General features: G+C 34.1%; 2 protein-coding genes and 1 long non-coding RNA gene across 3 annotated transcripts in view; 1 reads left to right on the top strand and 2 right to left on the bottom strand.

Moving 5' to 3' along the window:
- Positions 1 to 439, bottom strand: part of LOC119836830 — an 18347-nt gene extending 17908 nt beyond the window's left edge. Inside the window, exon 1 of the long non-coding RNA XR_005288117.1 lies at positions 158 to 439. This is a non-coding gene — a long non-coding RNA (uncharacterized LOC119836830). The remainder of the gene's footprint in view (positions 1 to 157) is intronic.
- LOC119836623 (protein MTSS 1) overlaps positions 1 to 16906 on the top strand; it is a 149591-nt gene that overhangs the window by 60892 nt on the left and 71793 nt on the right. The window contains exons 2-3 of the mRNA XM_038362005.1: positions 7945 to 8006; positions 9512 to 9585. Of these exons, the coding sequence (XP_038217933.1) occupies positions 7945 to 8006; positions 9512 to 9585 (136 nt within the window). The remainder of the gene's footprint in view (positions 1 to 7944; positions 8007 to 9511; positions 9586 to 16906) is intronic.
- LOC119836827 (phenoloxidase-activating enzyme-like) lies at positions 9955 to 15476 on the bottom strand. Its single transcript, XM_038362303.1, has 6 exons — positions 15323 to 15476; positions 13251 to 13411; positions 12367 to 12607; positions 11894 to 12038; positions 11287 to 11483; positions 9955 to 10705 (listed from the first exon to the last, which is right to left on the bottom strand). The coding sequence occupies exons 1-6, from the start codon at positions 15378 to 15380 to the stop codon at positions 10308 to 10310; spliced, it is 1200 nt and encodes a 399-aa protein (XP_038218231.1). The 5' UTR covers positions 15381 to 15476; the 3' UTR covers positions 9955 to 10307.

Here is a 16906-nt window from a genome sequence, read left to right as displayed (position 1 = left end):
GCTTTGTAGATTTTGTTTATATTGCAACGTTCGTATGACTAGGAACACAAAACCCTTTCATATACCTGCCACTCGCCTCTGTACGTCACATAATGACCCAGTCTATAGGTTGTGCCGATTATATAATGAAATAGTCAATAAAAATGACGCTATTGACATATTTTCCAATAGTCTTGACAGTTTTCGTCGCTTAGTCCTTGCTGCTCTGCGTAGCACCTAAGCCGCACTTTTCTCTGATAATTTAGTTTCTGTATGTTTTTGTTGTAATCTTTTTTTTTTTCTGTTTAGATAAAATTTTTTCGTTAAGTTAATCTTGCGCACTAGATAGTAATTTGTGTATCCATAGAATAGATTTATACACAGAACAATATTTGATGTACATTATTACTGCTGCTCTTGTATTAGTGTATAAGTTGTTTGGAAACCAATAAAATAAAATAAAATAAAATAAAATTTGTACCCCAAAAAAACGTGAATATGATCTGAGCGCCCATAATTTATTTAATTAATCAATATTTGAATATACAAAAAAAGTTTGCAAAATTTAAAACGTATCATCGAATGATATAATCGGATACACGTCCCATTTGAATAATAACATTTTCAAGGTATCCTACGACACAATTACACAGTAATCTATCACGTTATCCAATCAACTGCAGGACAGTGCTTCTCCAGGGTTCCCACAGACGTCACCCGATGCCTAATATCCTGATTGTTATTTCACTTACGATAACTCTGTCAATTGCTTTGAGTGGCTCTTAGATTAGATGACTCCATGAATGATATGTTTTTAATTTGATATTTTCATAAATAGGTCTCTATTTTGGTTGTTTTTTGATCGTTTGAATCTATTCAGATACAAGTTTGTTCGTCGATAATTAATTGAAAGATATAACGAAGATACCTAAAATAAATTGTCACAATTGTTAAAAGATATGTTACATTGCGTTATACTATTATCGTTGTTAAAATATCTGCACCAAATATTATACAGCATTTATTTATTACGATTTTATTCAATTACGAATTATATAAAAAAGTGCGAAACAAGATACTAAGAAGCTAACAAGAAACAATGAGAAGAAACATGTTACGTTTTGTCATTTTTGTGTAATTATTCCTCAATTTTGATTGATTTTGGACTAGGCTTTTTGATGTGAAATTGTTGTCTGTAAACAAACCAATTCAAACCAATGCAAAATCCAACAAATGATAATAGGTATTGTTAATTGAGCAAGAGCCCTTTCACATTTCGTATTTTATTACAATACAAGCAAACCCTCGCTGTAACTTGGGCCACGTACCCATCTTCATCACGAAAATCACATCAGAGTCCCATCTATGAATCCAATTTGTGAAACGGAACACAATCACGCCTCGAAGGACCAGAATCCAGGTCAATGATTTTTAAATTGAATTTTTCAAGCACTCACACCCTCTGAATGCCGTATGGTTTCTATTTTTGGACCCCTTGACTTTCGCCGACGACTGGTGCGTGTATATTCATTAATGCTTGTTGGATTGACGTTTTTAATTAGTATTTGTGGTGTACAACATGGGTATGGATGTTGATTAGTCTTGAAAAGCTTTAGCGTTCGTTTGAGCCTTATTGGTATTAATATAAGTATCTAATTGGCACGTATTCATTATAATTATAGAAACAACGAGCAAAATATCATGTTAATAGATTTTTCTTTGAGAATAATTTATCGCAGCTTTCATATAACGTCCTAAATATTGTCAATACGTTATATTTCAATGATGAATATAGTTATCTGTCTAAAATTCTGCTATTGCTAGTTGTTTGTTATTATAATAGTTCGTGTTTTGTTAATCTATAATAATAAATCTATTCATACTTTTTATTCCATATTATATTGTTCATTACATGGAAAATTTCGCTTATAATTATATTATTCGTGCGCCCCGTAGCTTTCTAAGAATTATTTTGCTCGTGTACCTTCTTAGAACAATATCAAAGGTATCGTTGCTAGGGAGATATACGCAGATATTACGCTAATTTAGACTTTGTTATCGGAGGTTAAGGTTCATATTGTAGCGAAAGTGTTGAACTTTAAGGGATTTGTCCTTGGTAACACTGTCAATACAAGACATGTAGGTACTCGCATATAAAACATTTTAATTACATCTTGATATTGATATTGGTACTGAGAATCAATTCGACCTTCTTGTTATTGATATGGCTTCGATATTGAACTAAATTCATATTAATTATAAGTCATACCAATATTTTGGATAGATATATATTATAAGAAGTATGAAGATATTAATGGGCGTACCAATTTGTTATCGAAAAGTTGTGAGATAAATGTTCATGTGAATCTTTTGTAAGTGTCAATTGTGTTAACACAGTTTATAAACATTTTATCGATTGTGTATATAACATTATTTTCTTATGTTTGATTTAACGAATATTACACGTTTAGAAATTACTAGCTGCGCCCTGCGGTTTCATCCGCGTAAGTCTGTATCCCGTAGGAATATCGGGATCAAAAGTTGCCTATATTTTATTCCAATTGTTCAGCTGTTTACGTACCAAATTTCATTGCAATCAGTTCAGTAGTTTTTGCGTGAAAGAGCAACAAACACACACACATCCTTACAAACTTTCGCATTTATAATATTAGTAGGATTCACTTTTTAACGGATTTCAAACGCAATTGATTCATTATATTATTTAACACGACGCTTTACACTTCACTTTATAGTCTCTCTGTGACCACGCTCGCTGTAAAGTGTTCGAAACGTCGGGTTAAAATCCGCTTTTAGTAAAAAAGGATTTGTAGGTAGCTTATTATATAGCCATAATATATGGTTAAAAATATTATGTATAATATCTATATTAATGATACATATTAGATATATAGAGTCTATAATCCCTCGATAGATGATGCCGTTAAGACAATATGCGATGATTTCAAAACAAGGCCAATTTAAAATAGATCATTTGATATGAAATTGATCACAACCATTGAGACACTGCGTCCCCCTTCTGATATACAATGATGGGCGAATATTATATTATTATAAACTTTATGGATGTAAAGATGGTTGTATGTATGAAACTCTTGCGTAATCTGATCGAATCTATATGAAATTAGTACAGCAGTGTATATGTATATATTTGTGTAAATATATGTTGTATGTAAATATGATTGAATGTTTAAAAGTATCTGTTTTTCGTCCAGCTTATAGTTTAGCAGTATGCTCGTTACCTTTTACCGTGGTTGCCTGTAAGAGATCACTTCTAAGTGATAAGGCCGCCAAACAAATTGTACGCTTTATTATAATCATTATTATTATTGTCTTTAAGTTTCCTTATATGTACAATCTTGTTGAAGAGTTAAATAAATAAATAAATAAATACAGCATAAGAGACATGGATCCTACTAATGTTATGATTCTGGAAGGTTGTAATGATGGGCGGATGGCGGAAAAGTCACTGTACGGATTTCGATGATACTTGGTATGTTCATATCCTATCCGCACAAGGCTTCGCTCGCGTTTTAAAAGGAAAAAAAACTACTCTGTGCTAAATTTCATCCCAACCGGCTTAGCGGTTTTGGCGTGATGAAGAAATAGACAGACAGACAAACATACAGAGTTACTTTCGTATTTATAATATTAGTAGCAAAATGTAGACGGAGCGACAGATGAAAATGTAGTAGACGGACAGACAGTTTCACGTGCTATCGCTTTCAATTAATCCAACTTTTGTAGCTGTTGATTAAAATATAATCGGCTTTGTGTATCGCTTTATCGATTCTATAGTAAGTATAGGAACGCATAGGAAATTTTCCGAGATACCCTACGAATATTTTTGCCGTGAAAGTTTGTGAAATAACATCCATTATATAGTGATATTATGGATATTCGTTACCCATTTATGGAGGAACGACTTATTCGATTAGTCGATTAGAATGGATTTTGTTAGTGAGGAGATAGGTTATATAGGTTTGATTAGCATATAGGTATATATACTATATTTTGACGAGAGTACGAGTGAAACCGCGGGCTCCAGCTAGTATTATAGATTTGATCCGTTTGGCAGTTTAGGCCTTTTTTCATAAAAGCAACTTACTATTTAGTGTTGTTTAAAAATTTGGCGATAAATAACACGAAAATGATGATTTCGACCAGAATGTTGTATGCATGTATGTTATATCAATATTAAAATGTAAAAAACAATTTATTTGCATGTTTCTATGCTTGTATGTTGGTATACAACCGACTCCTTTTGGCTCGATTTTTCCGCTATCAATGGACAGATTTAATTCGATCTTAGTACACTTATGAAGGATCGGTGGCAGTACGATAATTTTCTTAGTTCATCTTATTATAACAAAAAATCACATTGTGTTTTATTATTAATGATATGGGGAAGGTACTGATATATTTAATACAGGTTACTCTGTAACCTAACAAAGATATCGGTCTTGAGCCTTCATTGTTTCATACCTATTTGTATTGCTACACTGATGTACTTAGCTATAAGGTTAGGTTAAGTGTTTGATTTAATAAATAATTTGATTTGATTTGATCGTCTTGATAAGGATCACCAGAATTTTCTTACTATGCAGAGAAAGTGTGACTAGTGAGTTCACTCTGTCATTAAAGCGCGTTTTTATTAATTTGTATATATATACTAGCTGCACCCGGCAAACGCTGTTCTGCCTTACTCTTATCGTTTAGTGGTATGAAAAATAGATGTTAGCCGATTCTCAGACCTACCCAATATGCTTACCAAATTTCAGAGGAATCGGTCAAGCCGTTTCGGAGGAGTATAGAGACTAACATTGTGACACGAGAATTTTATATATATACTAGCTGCGCCCCGCGGTTTCACCCGCGTAAGTCCGTATCCCGTAGGAATATCGGGATAAAAAATAGATGTTGGCCGATTCTCAGACCTACCCAATATGCTTACCAAATTTCAGAGGAATCGGTCAAGCAGTTTCGGAGGAGTATGGCAACGAAAACTGTGACACGAGAATTTTATATATATAGATATATATATAAATATATATTTATTAAAACTAGTTGTAGAACCTGTCAGTTTGATTAAGAAACAAGCTATATATAAAGCTCTAGGTAGGCAAATGCGTTTTGGCATCATATAACTCATATTGCGTTATGTCTGTCGCGGCGATCAAAGTTTGTTTATTCGTATGAATTCAAACGCAATACACTGTACAGCGAGTTGAAACGACGCTGCGCTGTACTGTGTATGGTTAGTGGTTATTAGTTGGAAGTGATTTTTTCGTGTAGGAATTAACTGGTACAAATTACGTAGTAGGTTTTCATCTTTGAGACAATTTGCAAGCGAAGTTGTTGTTATCGTGAAAATTGTAGTCGATTCTTAAAATGTATAGAGATATCGTTATATGAGATCCTAGATGTATATCATAAAGATATGTTTTTACAATATATAAGTAGGTACAGATATATGTAATAGACAAATTGAGTAATTTCACCTTTTACAATAGACGTCGGCAGGTTTACAAACGCTCTGCATTTTAATAACGCCTTTTATCATCTGTAAATTTATACGTAAGTAGCTGCGCCCCGCGGTTTAAGTCTGTATGCCGTAGGAATATCGTGATAAAAAGTTGCCTATGTGTCATTCCAGTTGTCCAGCTATCTTCGTATCAAATTTCATTGCAATCGGTTTAGTAGTTTTTGCTTGAAAGAGTAACAAACATACCCATACATCCATCCTTACTAACTTTCGCATTTATAATATTAGTTGGATAGGATTATAAATATAAAAACATAACCCTATTTGCGTAGTCGTATAAGACCTTCAGACCCATATACCCCATAAGACAGTCCATCAACTTAATAACATTACGAGCCCAAAGGCTTTATACTCCATTGAAGCCCTATGAAGGGTCGCGACTCGGGACACCTTGGCAGCTCGGTCAAGCGCGATCTGCGTGAATGTCACACGACACGGATACGATACGAACTGTCGTGTGTCGTCGGATGAATCTGAGTTAAATACCTTACATACCCTTTAAGCTTTGCGGATTTGGAAATTTCGTTTATATATCACTAGCTTTTGCCCGGGGCTGCGCACACGTTAATTTCAGAGTAGATTATTAGATGTTACTTTACATATTATAACACTTTCTCTTAAATCAATCTTAAAAAAAACGCATCAGTATCCGCTGCATACTTTTAAAGATTTACCCATACCACGTACCTAGGTCATAGGTACACACAGAGAAAGCGACTTTGTTTTAAACTGTGTAGTGATTCTACTAAGCTGATGTTTTATAGTACTGTGTGATAACTAAAGTGTGTTTTTTGTATATGAGAATATTTATATGTTACATAGGATTATTATTCGAAAAGTAAAAAAAAAATCTAACTAGGTACCTACTATTTATTTAGGTAAACGTTTTTATGTCTAAATGATTTTAAAAAAAATTCTTTTTTTTTTTCTTAAACCCTTACGAGAATCGTATCGTGTACGTGCCGTGTAAAAAATTATTTGTGACGGGTTGTTGAACCTGATGTGGCGTTAAGGAAATGGTGGCATTTGGCTGACTGACCATCTATTTTGTTACAATAATGACCATATGCTATGTACTATATATTTAATATATCTAAACTAATATATTACAGGGAATACTACTATTTTTTTGTATATTTGTCTAGTTTGTACGTAAGAATCTAAGAACCGATTTCAAAAGTTCTTTCTTCATTAGAAAGCTGCGACTTCACAGAGTGACAAAGGCTATAACTGTGTCGATGGGAGAAGCCGGGGCGAACGTATGAACGTATGTTTTCCGTCCCCAAAATATAAATGAAAGTTATTTGGATTATTTACCAACGTACCAGTTATAATGCTGAGAACACACGTTTCGCATATTGTTTTTTACCATTCGTAGAGGTCAGTAATTTTCTCGAGACGACGTTATAAGAACAATATGGTCGCGTAACGGTTTATTTTTTTTTTTCGAATGCATGACTTGACGTTCTTTTTTTGAAATTATTTGAATAGGAGGAAATTAGGCTGCGTAATGATCGAGAGGTTTTCGAATAACGTTTCAACGGTTATTGGTTGCTGAGTTATTCCGATTCAAATTTTAGAAAAAGGAATGTGTTTTGGATTCGGAATTTATTGACATTGATGGTTTTTTTTCTTTTAATCAGTGCCAAGATGTTATTTAAGATTTTATTAAGTAATTTTTTTTATAAGGAACTTATGTTTTTAAACCCACGTTGTTGTACCAAAATGCAATCAATTCTAGTTAAACTTAAACTCATAAAGCATTTATTTATTTAATTAGAATTCTTATATAAGCACTTTTGATTCGTCATAAAATAGCAGTCCGTCTGTATATATATTGAAATGAAATTCTTATATCCAAAGAAAAGATACCTATGCCCAAGCTTAGCCTTGGTTTTAGGAAACTAAATCTAATATGTATATTAGAAAGTGAGGGCTGTACAAAATTATTTTTAAAAAATGCACGACATCGGCTTTGTAAAACCTTGAACGTCACATCACAAATAGCTCGGTTTCCGTTTGCTGCCGTGTCGGATGTGTTAGACAAATTGACACAGTCCGTGCGTGTGTTGAGAATTGTTTTAGGGCTGCCGCGTGAGTGTTTATGTTATTGTTTTTTTTTTGTAAACTATTACCTGTATTATTGTTTATTAAGGTGGATTCTGTAAATTGAAACAAATTATAAGAAAATATTGCTTTTTATTAGCTTAATACAAGAACGAAGCCGCGAAACGAGTAGTTACTATAACAATATTTTTTCATATGCTACGACATTGAATATTTTTTAATACCTACAAACAAATTGACTTTTAAACGCCTAGTACTGACTAATGATGATTGTTCTTTTTTTCAAGTCCGATGGTTTTTTTTTTATTTATGTATTTTTTTTATTTTTGTTACAGAATAGCGCACCGATGTGGGAGGAATTCATATCGAAAGCTACGAAACTGCACTCTGCATTGAAGTGAGTATACTCCCTTACAGTTCTTTAATCTTCAATTATTGTTTATGTGCTACTAGTCGTGGTTCACGGTTTCAAAAGGGTGGGTTTTTTGTAACAGATTTTCAGATACAATAAATGACATATTTAAAATTACTTATGTTGAATGAAATTTATTTATGTTCTCGCGCTGTCAAAATCATCTGCATCACAATCATTGTCACACATTATTTATTCGTCTTGATATAAAAAAATGGACGTACAATATAAAGAAAACAAAGTATAAATTGTATGGCACATATAAATTAAACATGTGTCGAGTGCTGTAAAAATTGAATATCCTTACTTAAACTGTCGACCATACTGTTGGTCGTGTCTAATTGCTATTTCAAAACATTCAGGCGCTTCTTTTATTCTGATTACGGAATCCGTATTGTGCAATAGGATTTAATGGCTCCATTTATATACAATTCTATCGTAATTTGTTATGTTATGGTTATGTTAAGTGATGCTTTTAGTTATTTCTAAATCGTCGCCGTTAAAAATGCTAGTAAGTTACAATACAATAAATGTTTTATAAAGTAATGTGGATTGAGATGTTAGTTTAAGAACGAATTAATAGTAGTATTTTGTCGTGTTTGATATTACGCGAGTATTATACATTTAGAAATTAAAAACATTGAGTCTCCCCGTGACCACGTTCGCTGTACAGTGTTCGAAACGTTGGGTTAATAATATAAGTAGAATAAATCGCGTTAAAATCCGTTGAAAAGTTTTTAATTTCTGAATGAATTGAGTATTGATAAGGGTACTAAATAACATAGACATAGACGTAGACATACATTAAAAAAATACGAAATTACGAAAAAAGAACACAGACACGACAATTTAAAAAGAAAAGAAATATATGCAATAACTATAGACATATTTCCATGTCACCAACTGTGAGGTTTTCGAGTAATAATAAATTACAACAATCATCTACTCATTTAACGTCAAATAAATAATTACTGCACGCCACACACAATTTTGTTTTACAAACAGATATTCAGATTCAGATGTTGGAAAAGATCTTCTAACCCACGCATATATATAAAAGGGACAAACAAAGTATGCATTAGGATATGTTGTGATTCCTCTAAACAACCACCATTCCATTTTATTGCGAAAATAAAATTTTTGAATTAAATGTTGAGCTCAGAAGCTTCAAGCCTTCTGAATAGCGTTAAGATCGTCGTTGTTTAATGGGGAAAGTTCTTGCGGTGTGCCGGTTAGCATTGGTGTACTGTAGGGATCTATTTTTGGTTCCTTTTTGTCCTCGGTGTAATATTAATGATCGACCTTATTGTATTAAATGTAAATATTTAAATTTTAAATGTAAATATTTAGATTTTAAAACAACAACTACTTAAGTTTCTTGCCGGTTCTTCTCTGTAGATACTAAACGTGCTTTTAAAGAAAGTCTAGTTGAATTAATAAACGCTTGAGTTCGAGATGATGAATATTCAATGAATGAGTGTTTGTTTCAGGTCAGCGCTGGTCGCAATAGCTGCGTTTTTGGATGCCTTCCAGAAAATTGCTGACGCGGCGACCAATGCTAGAGGTATGTCAATTCTTGTATATATAAATATCAATAATATCATTATTATATTTGATAATTGTTATTATTTTAATGTCCGATTGCCAATTACAATGTTTAGTGAGAGGTGATTTTGACTTTACGCAAAGAAAACAAATAAATTTTAAGTGATATGTGAAATTCTATAATATTTCAGTTTTCCATAAATTATAGATTAAATATTTATAAAGAACGGATAAAAACAATCTCCAGGTCAGTTAGGAATGGATTTAGGGGCCAATTGTTATGATAATAAATCGAGGTTGTGTTTTTTATTCTTTTATTATTTACAATACAACGAATTATTGTACTTTGTATTATTATAAATTAAAAAGATTTAGACACACTTAAAAAACTTAAAATGTATTATAAATATGATATTTACAGTTTATTCTTCATAATATATACAGTTTCAGAAGGATTCAGGATTCAGAAAATACTTTTACAGGATGTGTAACAAAAATATTTAGAATTGTTCTACTTCCTATTGCACTCGCTTATAAAACTTCGACGACGATTCGTATAATATTGTACATGTATAATTGGGGCAAAACACACAAAATCTTACAGTCTCTAACCTCTAGTCACAAAAGTGAAAAGATCTATCTCATATCAAATAAACTTCCCTCTCAATCAAATCCATCAATCAATCCAATCTCTCAATCAATCCAAGCCAATCCGTGCCGTATCATTCACAACGCTCAGCATCAACTATTCTTACTGATTTCATTCGTGATCCATTTCATGTATTTAAACACCTCCGTATGTACCGCCGGCTTGTCCTTGCTGCCGCATTTCGCATGCCCAAAACTCAGCACACCGACCACCGTGTAGATGTTGTCTTCTTCGTACATCAGAGGGCCGCCGGAGTCCCCGCGACACGAGTCTTTGCCTTCCTCGCCGCCCGCGCAAATAATGTTCGCCAGGTTGTACTTGTATATTGTATCGCATACATTTTTGCGTACAAATGGGATCATGACGTACGTTTTTACGTCGCTGGCTGACTGATTCTGGGTCATCCCCCAGCCGGCGATGCTGAAATTGGTTTGCCTCGTGAATTGTGCCGTTAAGTCGGTTGTTGGGAGACAGATGGGCCGGATAAATTCTGGAAGATTTAATTTTTTAAATATATGCATTAGATACATAAGACTATATGGGAATCATTGGGCAGGCTTTTTCTTTTCTCATCTTAGCTCTCTTAGCATAATCGGCTAACAGGGACAAACAAGGTTCCTCGTTCTCATAAAATGATAATAAATACGAAAGTTTTTAATGGTAAAAATTTATGTGACCTAACACAAAAGCAACTAAACGGTTTTTTTATTGGCTATTCGAATAGATCAGTAGTTCTTGGATGATTTATCCGGGTATCATGCAAGTGAAATCCAAAATGCAAAACATATCCAACTTAGAAAAGGAACCACAATGACTCGGGATGCGGGGAGTTTATGCAAATGTCATTTGAAAAATTTTTTGATGGATACGATTAACTTACAATCCATTTTGCATTTCAATTAGTGTTCATATATTTTAGCTGACGTTCACATCAAATTTAATTACAAAACGTTACTTCTTAACTAACCTATATTAACATTCGTTTATATTAATACCTATGACGTCACAAAGGCGTTGAACCTATCCTACTTCTAGTTGGATCAGATACATGTAAATTTTCTTAGATCATACCATCATAACGAGCGCTGGTCGACAGCTTAACCAGTCCAATGTCGTTGAGTCTCGCTTCCCTGACGAACTGCTGGTGCGGTATGCTCCGCTCCACTGGTATCACGGTGACGTTCACGGTTTCGAAACCACCACCGTCCGTCTCCACGGTGTCCGTGGGGAAAGTGCTGAGGTCGTATTCGCCGAGGCGCGCGAACTTTCTGGAAGGTTCGAGGTGGTTATGGTTAAATTTCATGATGTTCTAGGTCGGAGATGAATATGTTGCTAGGTGTTGATACACGAAATTAAGCACAGGCACGATTACAACATTTATTTGTTCTAAATTAAAAAAAAATATCAGACATGTGCGATGAAGTTTGGTATAGACTTTAGAACTTGTGGCTAATATGCGTTGTCTGCTGCATAGAAATGGAAGTAATACAGTATATCTATTTGTCTCATATCATTATAGCGAAAAGTTGCTACAATTTGTCAAAAACAATGATTGGATCAGTATGAAGTTTAATACAGACATAAATTGTATCAGGATTAACGCATAGGCTGTTTTTAAGACGGGTATCAAGCGAATAAAACCGCGGGTGCCAACTACTGTGTTTTAAAAGCAACTTACGGAGATCCTTGTAGTGTTTGAAGGCAGTGGGCGGCGGTCAGCACGAATCTGGGGTGTATGATGCTGCCGCCACAGTCAAGCCACCCCCCGCTGTACTCGAAAATAACCAGCCAAGGAAACTGATCGACGTTCGCTGCCTGCCCACCTGTTTATGTTTTCGAGTTATAATAGTTCATGGGATAATGAAAACTATATAAAAATAAATAATACAAATACATCTTCGTTGAAAAGAAAGGTGATGTCCCGTGTCCCCTAGTGGGGTATGGGGCAGGACATATATCTGTTTCACGTGAGTCCCGGGAATATTTACCCGACCTCTAGATTCTAGGTGGTCATCATGAGTATTTGCTAAGTTTGTCCATGGGTGAAATTGATTTTTCGAATTTTATTTCTTTAATGGAAAAGCGGCTTTGTTACAATTGAAATAAATGCTTCTTGATCAAGGTCATCAGTAAATTCTTATCAAATCTCACCGTATATCTTATTGCCGCTGCTCGCTTCCTTCCCACAAGATCCTTGGTAAGGTAGGGTCTGTAGATGTTGGAAGCGGTTCTCTTCCTTCAGACCCCTATCAAGGGTTTCCCCTTTTTTGGGTATAATGAGAACAGCTGGATTAGGGAAAGGGTCTCTTGTTGTGGACACGCGCTCAGTTGTTGGCAGTTCTATGGGATTGGCCTTGAATTTCCACCACTCGGATTCTGGTGGACAGCATACCTGAAAATTTTGAGTTTCTGCTCATTTAATCTTTCTGCTAGATAAAGTTTCTTAAGCGTTTGTTTGTTGCAGGAAGGTAGAATGTTGTACTGTTGCAAACGACTGTTGAAATTTAATGATAGTTATAAATCTTATCATATCTTTCTATAGGACAGTTTGCAAGCAAGTTAAGTATAAAAGGCGTCTTTAAGACAAAGTGACTCAGTGACAAGACAGGAAGGAAAATGATGTGCATTTTTTTTCATTTCAGATGTTTCGAGCATATATAAATTTCAATGTATCGCATTGTTATTAATTTTCCTCAATGAGACATGTTAAGGGTATTTTCAGGAAAGTTGAACAGATAATCAGTTAATAGCGATGGTAAATTCGATCCAATTTATTAAAGAATGTGGATAAATTGGCTATTATAATACAATCAAGGAGAAAAGTGTCTGTGTCACGTATAGCTTTCTATTAGTAAAATACCTTTAAAAAAATTAGCTATTCGCTCCACCTGCTTCGTGCTTTATCTGGAATAAAACACTACTATAAAAAAATAATTACTTTAAAGATTGTTTTTCGAAATAGCTTCAGTAGTTTTCGATCTGATCCGTTACAAAACACTTATTAACAATAAGAATATGTTTAGAAGTGTACATACCTTAACAATAGGACTCGTGGAACTGCCACATAACGATTGCTGGATATACTTCATATCGTTTTCACTTAAATCGAGCCGATTGTCCAGAGTATAAATCGGTCGGCATTTAGATATTGCTATACAAGTGCCCGCCCCGCCATTTGGGACTTTGCAGATTCTCCCTGGAATTATATGAGGGTAGTTATTAAGGATTGGTTCCTCTGTTTTGGTATATATTCGCTTTATGAGCTAAAATCTCCACGATATGATTATGAATAAAACACGTGAAAGCCTAAACTTGAAAGTGCCATAGTTTCTCAGTGATGTGTTCCAGAAAAAATAACATAGATTTTGGGGTGGTATAGGTATAAGATGTGATAACATTTTTTAATGTAATATTCAGTCACTGTATAGGTTCTAACTAAGGGTGATTGTAGCACTACCGATTCCGATACAATGCCCATTTCTTGATTTTTATATAATCGAAGATTTTGTAATTTAAATTTTTTTCCTATTAATCTAATGTCAATCAATTTAACTGTACTGTGTCGGTATTTGCACATTTTCCCTTTAAATTTATTTATTTAAGACTAGTCATAAATTTTAATTTGCATAGAACGTAGTGCTTCTGTAAATATTATGTATAATTCACAATAACAAGTCACTAGTCTTAATTATTGTTATTCAAACATGTATCACGATATACTAATACATAGTTTTTTCATTGGTAAATACGTTCTTATGTTAAAAGTGAACGTTTTATTTGCAGCACTGATAAATTTGGTAGGTCATTTTGATTAAAGTTAATATTCGTTGATATTTTAACAACATATGAATAAATTTAATCTTTTGATTAATGAATTCGCACTCAGATTTCGCTGCAATCGGTTAGTGTATAAATATATATTTATAAAGGAAAATTTTTATAACATATTGGACGTGTGCGTTTAATTTCATTGTCAGTTTGCCTTTCCTTTATAATATAAAACTGGAGAGTTTGTTTTTTTAAACGCGCTCATCTCAGGAATAACTGGACCAATAAGGAACATATATTCATCGTTCGATAATGTACGTGTTCCCTGAGCGTTTAAGCTTTACATGCAACACAGGTGAAGGCGGTGCGAACCGCTAGTTTTATAATACATATATAAGAGAGCTAGCCGCTAGCCCCAGCTCCGCCCGGGTTGGGTAAAAAAAAAGGATAATCTATAAAATGTAGCCTATGTCACTTAAGAGATATTGTAGCTTTCTGTGAGTAGAAGAACTTTTAATAAGATCCGTAGATAAACTACTTTCTCTACATCATAATAATAAAGATATTAAGCTGTGCGCCGCGGTTTCGCTCAGCTCGTAAATGATGTTATATAGTCTATAATATTCCCCATAAATACATAAATACATTTTCTAACACTCAAATAATTTTTCCCGAATCATTGCTAACTGAGATTAGCGCGTTCAAACAAAGAAACACTTATTTTAGCTCTATATTGCTAAGTATAAAAGTATACGTATAATTATTTTTAAAATACTCTATTCATTCTTTCTTCGTTTCCTTCAGTTAGGTTTAATGAAACGATTATCACGAAATATTTTTAAGTGATTTCCGTGATTTAGTGCTATCCCTAGCCTAGCTTCTAAATTATTTGTTACTAACTGACCGTCTAATACTTTTTTTCCACGGTTTATCTCTTTTGTTTTTAAGTAATATAAATCGGCTAGGAAAATTATACATGTCGTTATATCCTTTAGATTGAATATCACATAAAGTTTCGTCAACATTCGTTTAATGGTCTCAATGGCATTTTGGTGCTAGTGATTGTTATTCATTGTATTTTACTAAAAAACATTTTGCTTTGCTTCAAATAAATTTTCGTTCTTTATTGCTTATAATTAAGTAATTCCTTTATTTTATAATATCAAGGAAGCTAAATAATCATTGTTATTATACATTTTATATGTTTATTTATTGATACAATAAAATTTTAAACTTTAAAAGCTTTACAAGTCTGCGTATGCAAAACTTTACATATGTTTCTGTATGGAATGGACACGGCCTTTCCGCGTGTCGCAATTAAGTAATCAGAAAAACTCACCACCGGTAGCTATTCCAATATAAAACATAAACAAACAGAGGCGGAGCGTTTTTAACATATTCGCTATTATATTCGGTATGAGGAAGGATAAGCGTGAGCGCGAGTTCGGTCTCGTTGCGAACACGTTACTGGAACTGGTTTTACACTGTGTCCTTATTATACGGGGGTTTTATTTAATTTACATAATGTCGCTACTGTGCATGTGTGAGTGGACACTGCTCTTGCTTGTGGTGTTTATGTATGTGTGATGAGTTAATGCTACTAGTGTAAGTGTCGTCTTAAATAGAAGACGTAGCTTGTGATTGGGTTGTAATTGTTTTTGGTCGGTTGTTGTATGAATCGAGACGAATGGCAGGCATTGTTGTGTTTTTATTCAAGAGCGATTTTATTAATGTTTCGAGTTGGACTATGATTTGATGAAAAATCATAGTTCTATTGATTTAAAAAAAAAAAAAAATTAAAATAATTTTTTATATTTTTTATCATTTCACAACTACGATATATTATGATGTGATGATGATAATAATGATAATCCTAGATTAGTTGGTAGTTGTAGATGCATTATTAGACTTTTACCAAAAAACTAAACCGCTTTCAAATTGTCAATACTTGACTTTGGCAAAGAGGAATTTTACGCTACACGGAAGGTATCAGCTTTCAAATAGAAAAGAATTTAATTTTGCTGTGGTAGTCGAGCACGCTTCGGCACGAATTGGGCCAGCTCGCACCGGGGAAGTACCACACCCCCACAGAAAACCGGCGTGAAATAGTGGCATGCCACTGTTTTTCGTACGGTGAGTGGGGGAGCCGGAGGACCGTTTCCTTTTCCTCACCCATCCCAGTCCATTCCTTCTTTCCGGTCTTTAATCCTTTCCTTTTCCCTTACTCCATAAAATCGGGCAGCACATTCGTAGAGGCACTACCTTTGCGAATGTTCATGGGCGGTGGTGATCGCTTACCATCGGGCGAACCACAACTTCAGTTGCCCACTACACATTAAAAAAAAAACATCGAAATCGCTTCACTCAGTATAAGTTATGAGGTGACAAACACAATAAACAATACAGTCGAATTGAGAATCTCCTTTTTGAAGTCGGTTAAAAAAAATGATGATGATTTCACATTCGTGTTATGTCACCACATTAATTGCCGCGATAATGGGATTCCCGTGGAACTGAAATGTAACCCAATTAAAAATAATCATTACTGTTCATAGTAATACTTAAATGAAATAATACTTAATTAATATCTTTTCGACGCGTTAAAGAAATTTCATTTACTCTTAATGTTTGAGCGTTTTATGCTCGTATTTTTTCTATGTCATAGCGAGCAACTGAACTGGTGGTTCGCCTGATGGTAAGCGATCACCACCGCCCGTGAACATTCGCAGAGGTAGTGCCTCTGCGGATGCGCTGTCGTTTTAAGGGGCTATGGGTAAGAAAGTGATTGACGACTGGAAAATAAGGAATGGTCTGCTGAGGAAAAGGATACAGGCCTTAATCCTTCTAATATTATAAATGCGAAAGTTTGTAAGGGTGTGCGTGTGTGTGTTGCTCTTTCACGCAAAAACTACTCAACCGATTG

Source organism: Zerene cesonia, chromosome 25, assembly GCF_012273895.1.
Source record: "Zerene cesonia ecotype Mississippi chromosome 25, Zerene_cesonia_1.1, whole genome shotgun sequence".
Classification (NCBI taxonomy): Eukaryota; Metazoa; Arthropoda; class Insecta; order Lepidoptera; family Pieridae; genus Zerene; species Zerene cesonia.
Note: the sequence above shows the minus strand (reverse complement) of the source record. Positions and strands in the feature narration are given on the sequence as shown.

Coding starts and splice junctions, on each gene's coding strand:
- LOC119836827 (XM_038362303.1), bottom strand. CDS start 15,380: ATGTTAAAAACGCTCCGCCTCTGTTTGTTTATGTTTTATATTGGAATA. Junction 13,412..15,322: donor TATTGGAATAGCTACCGGTG/GTGAGTTTTTCT, acceptor ATATAATTCCAG/GGAGAATCTGCAAAGTCCCA. Junction 12,039..12,366: donor CAGCGGCAATAAGATATACG/GTGAGATTTGAT, acceptor AAACATAAACAG/GTGGGCAGGCAGCGAACGTC.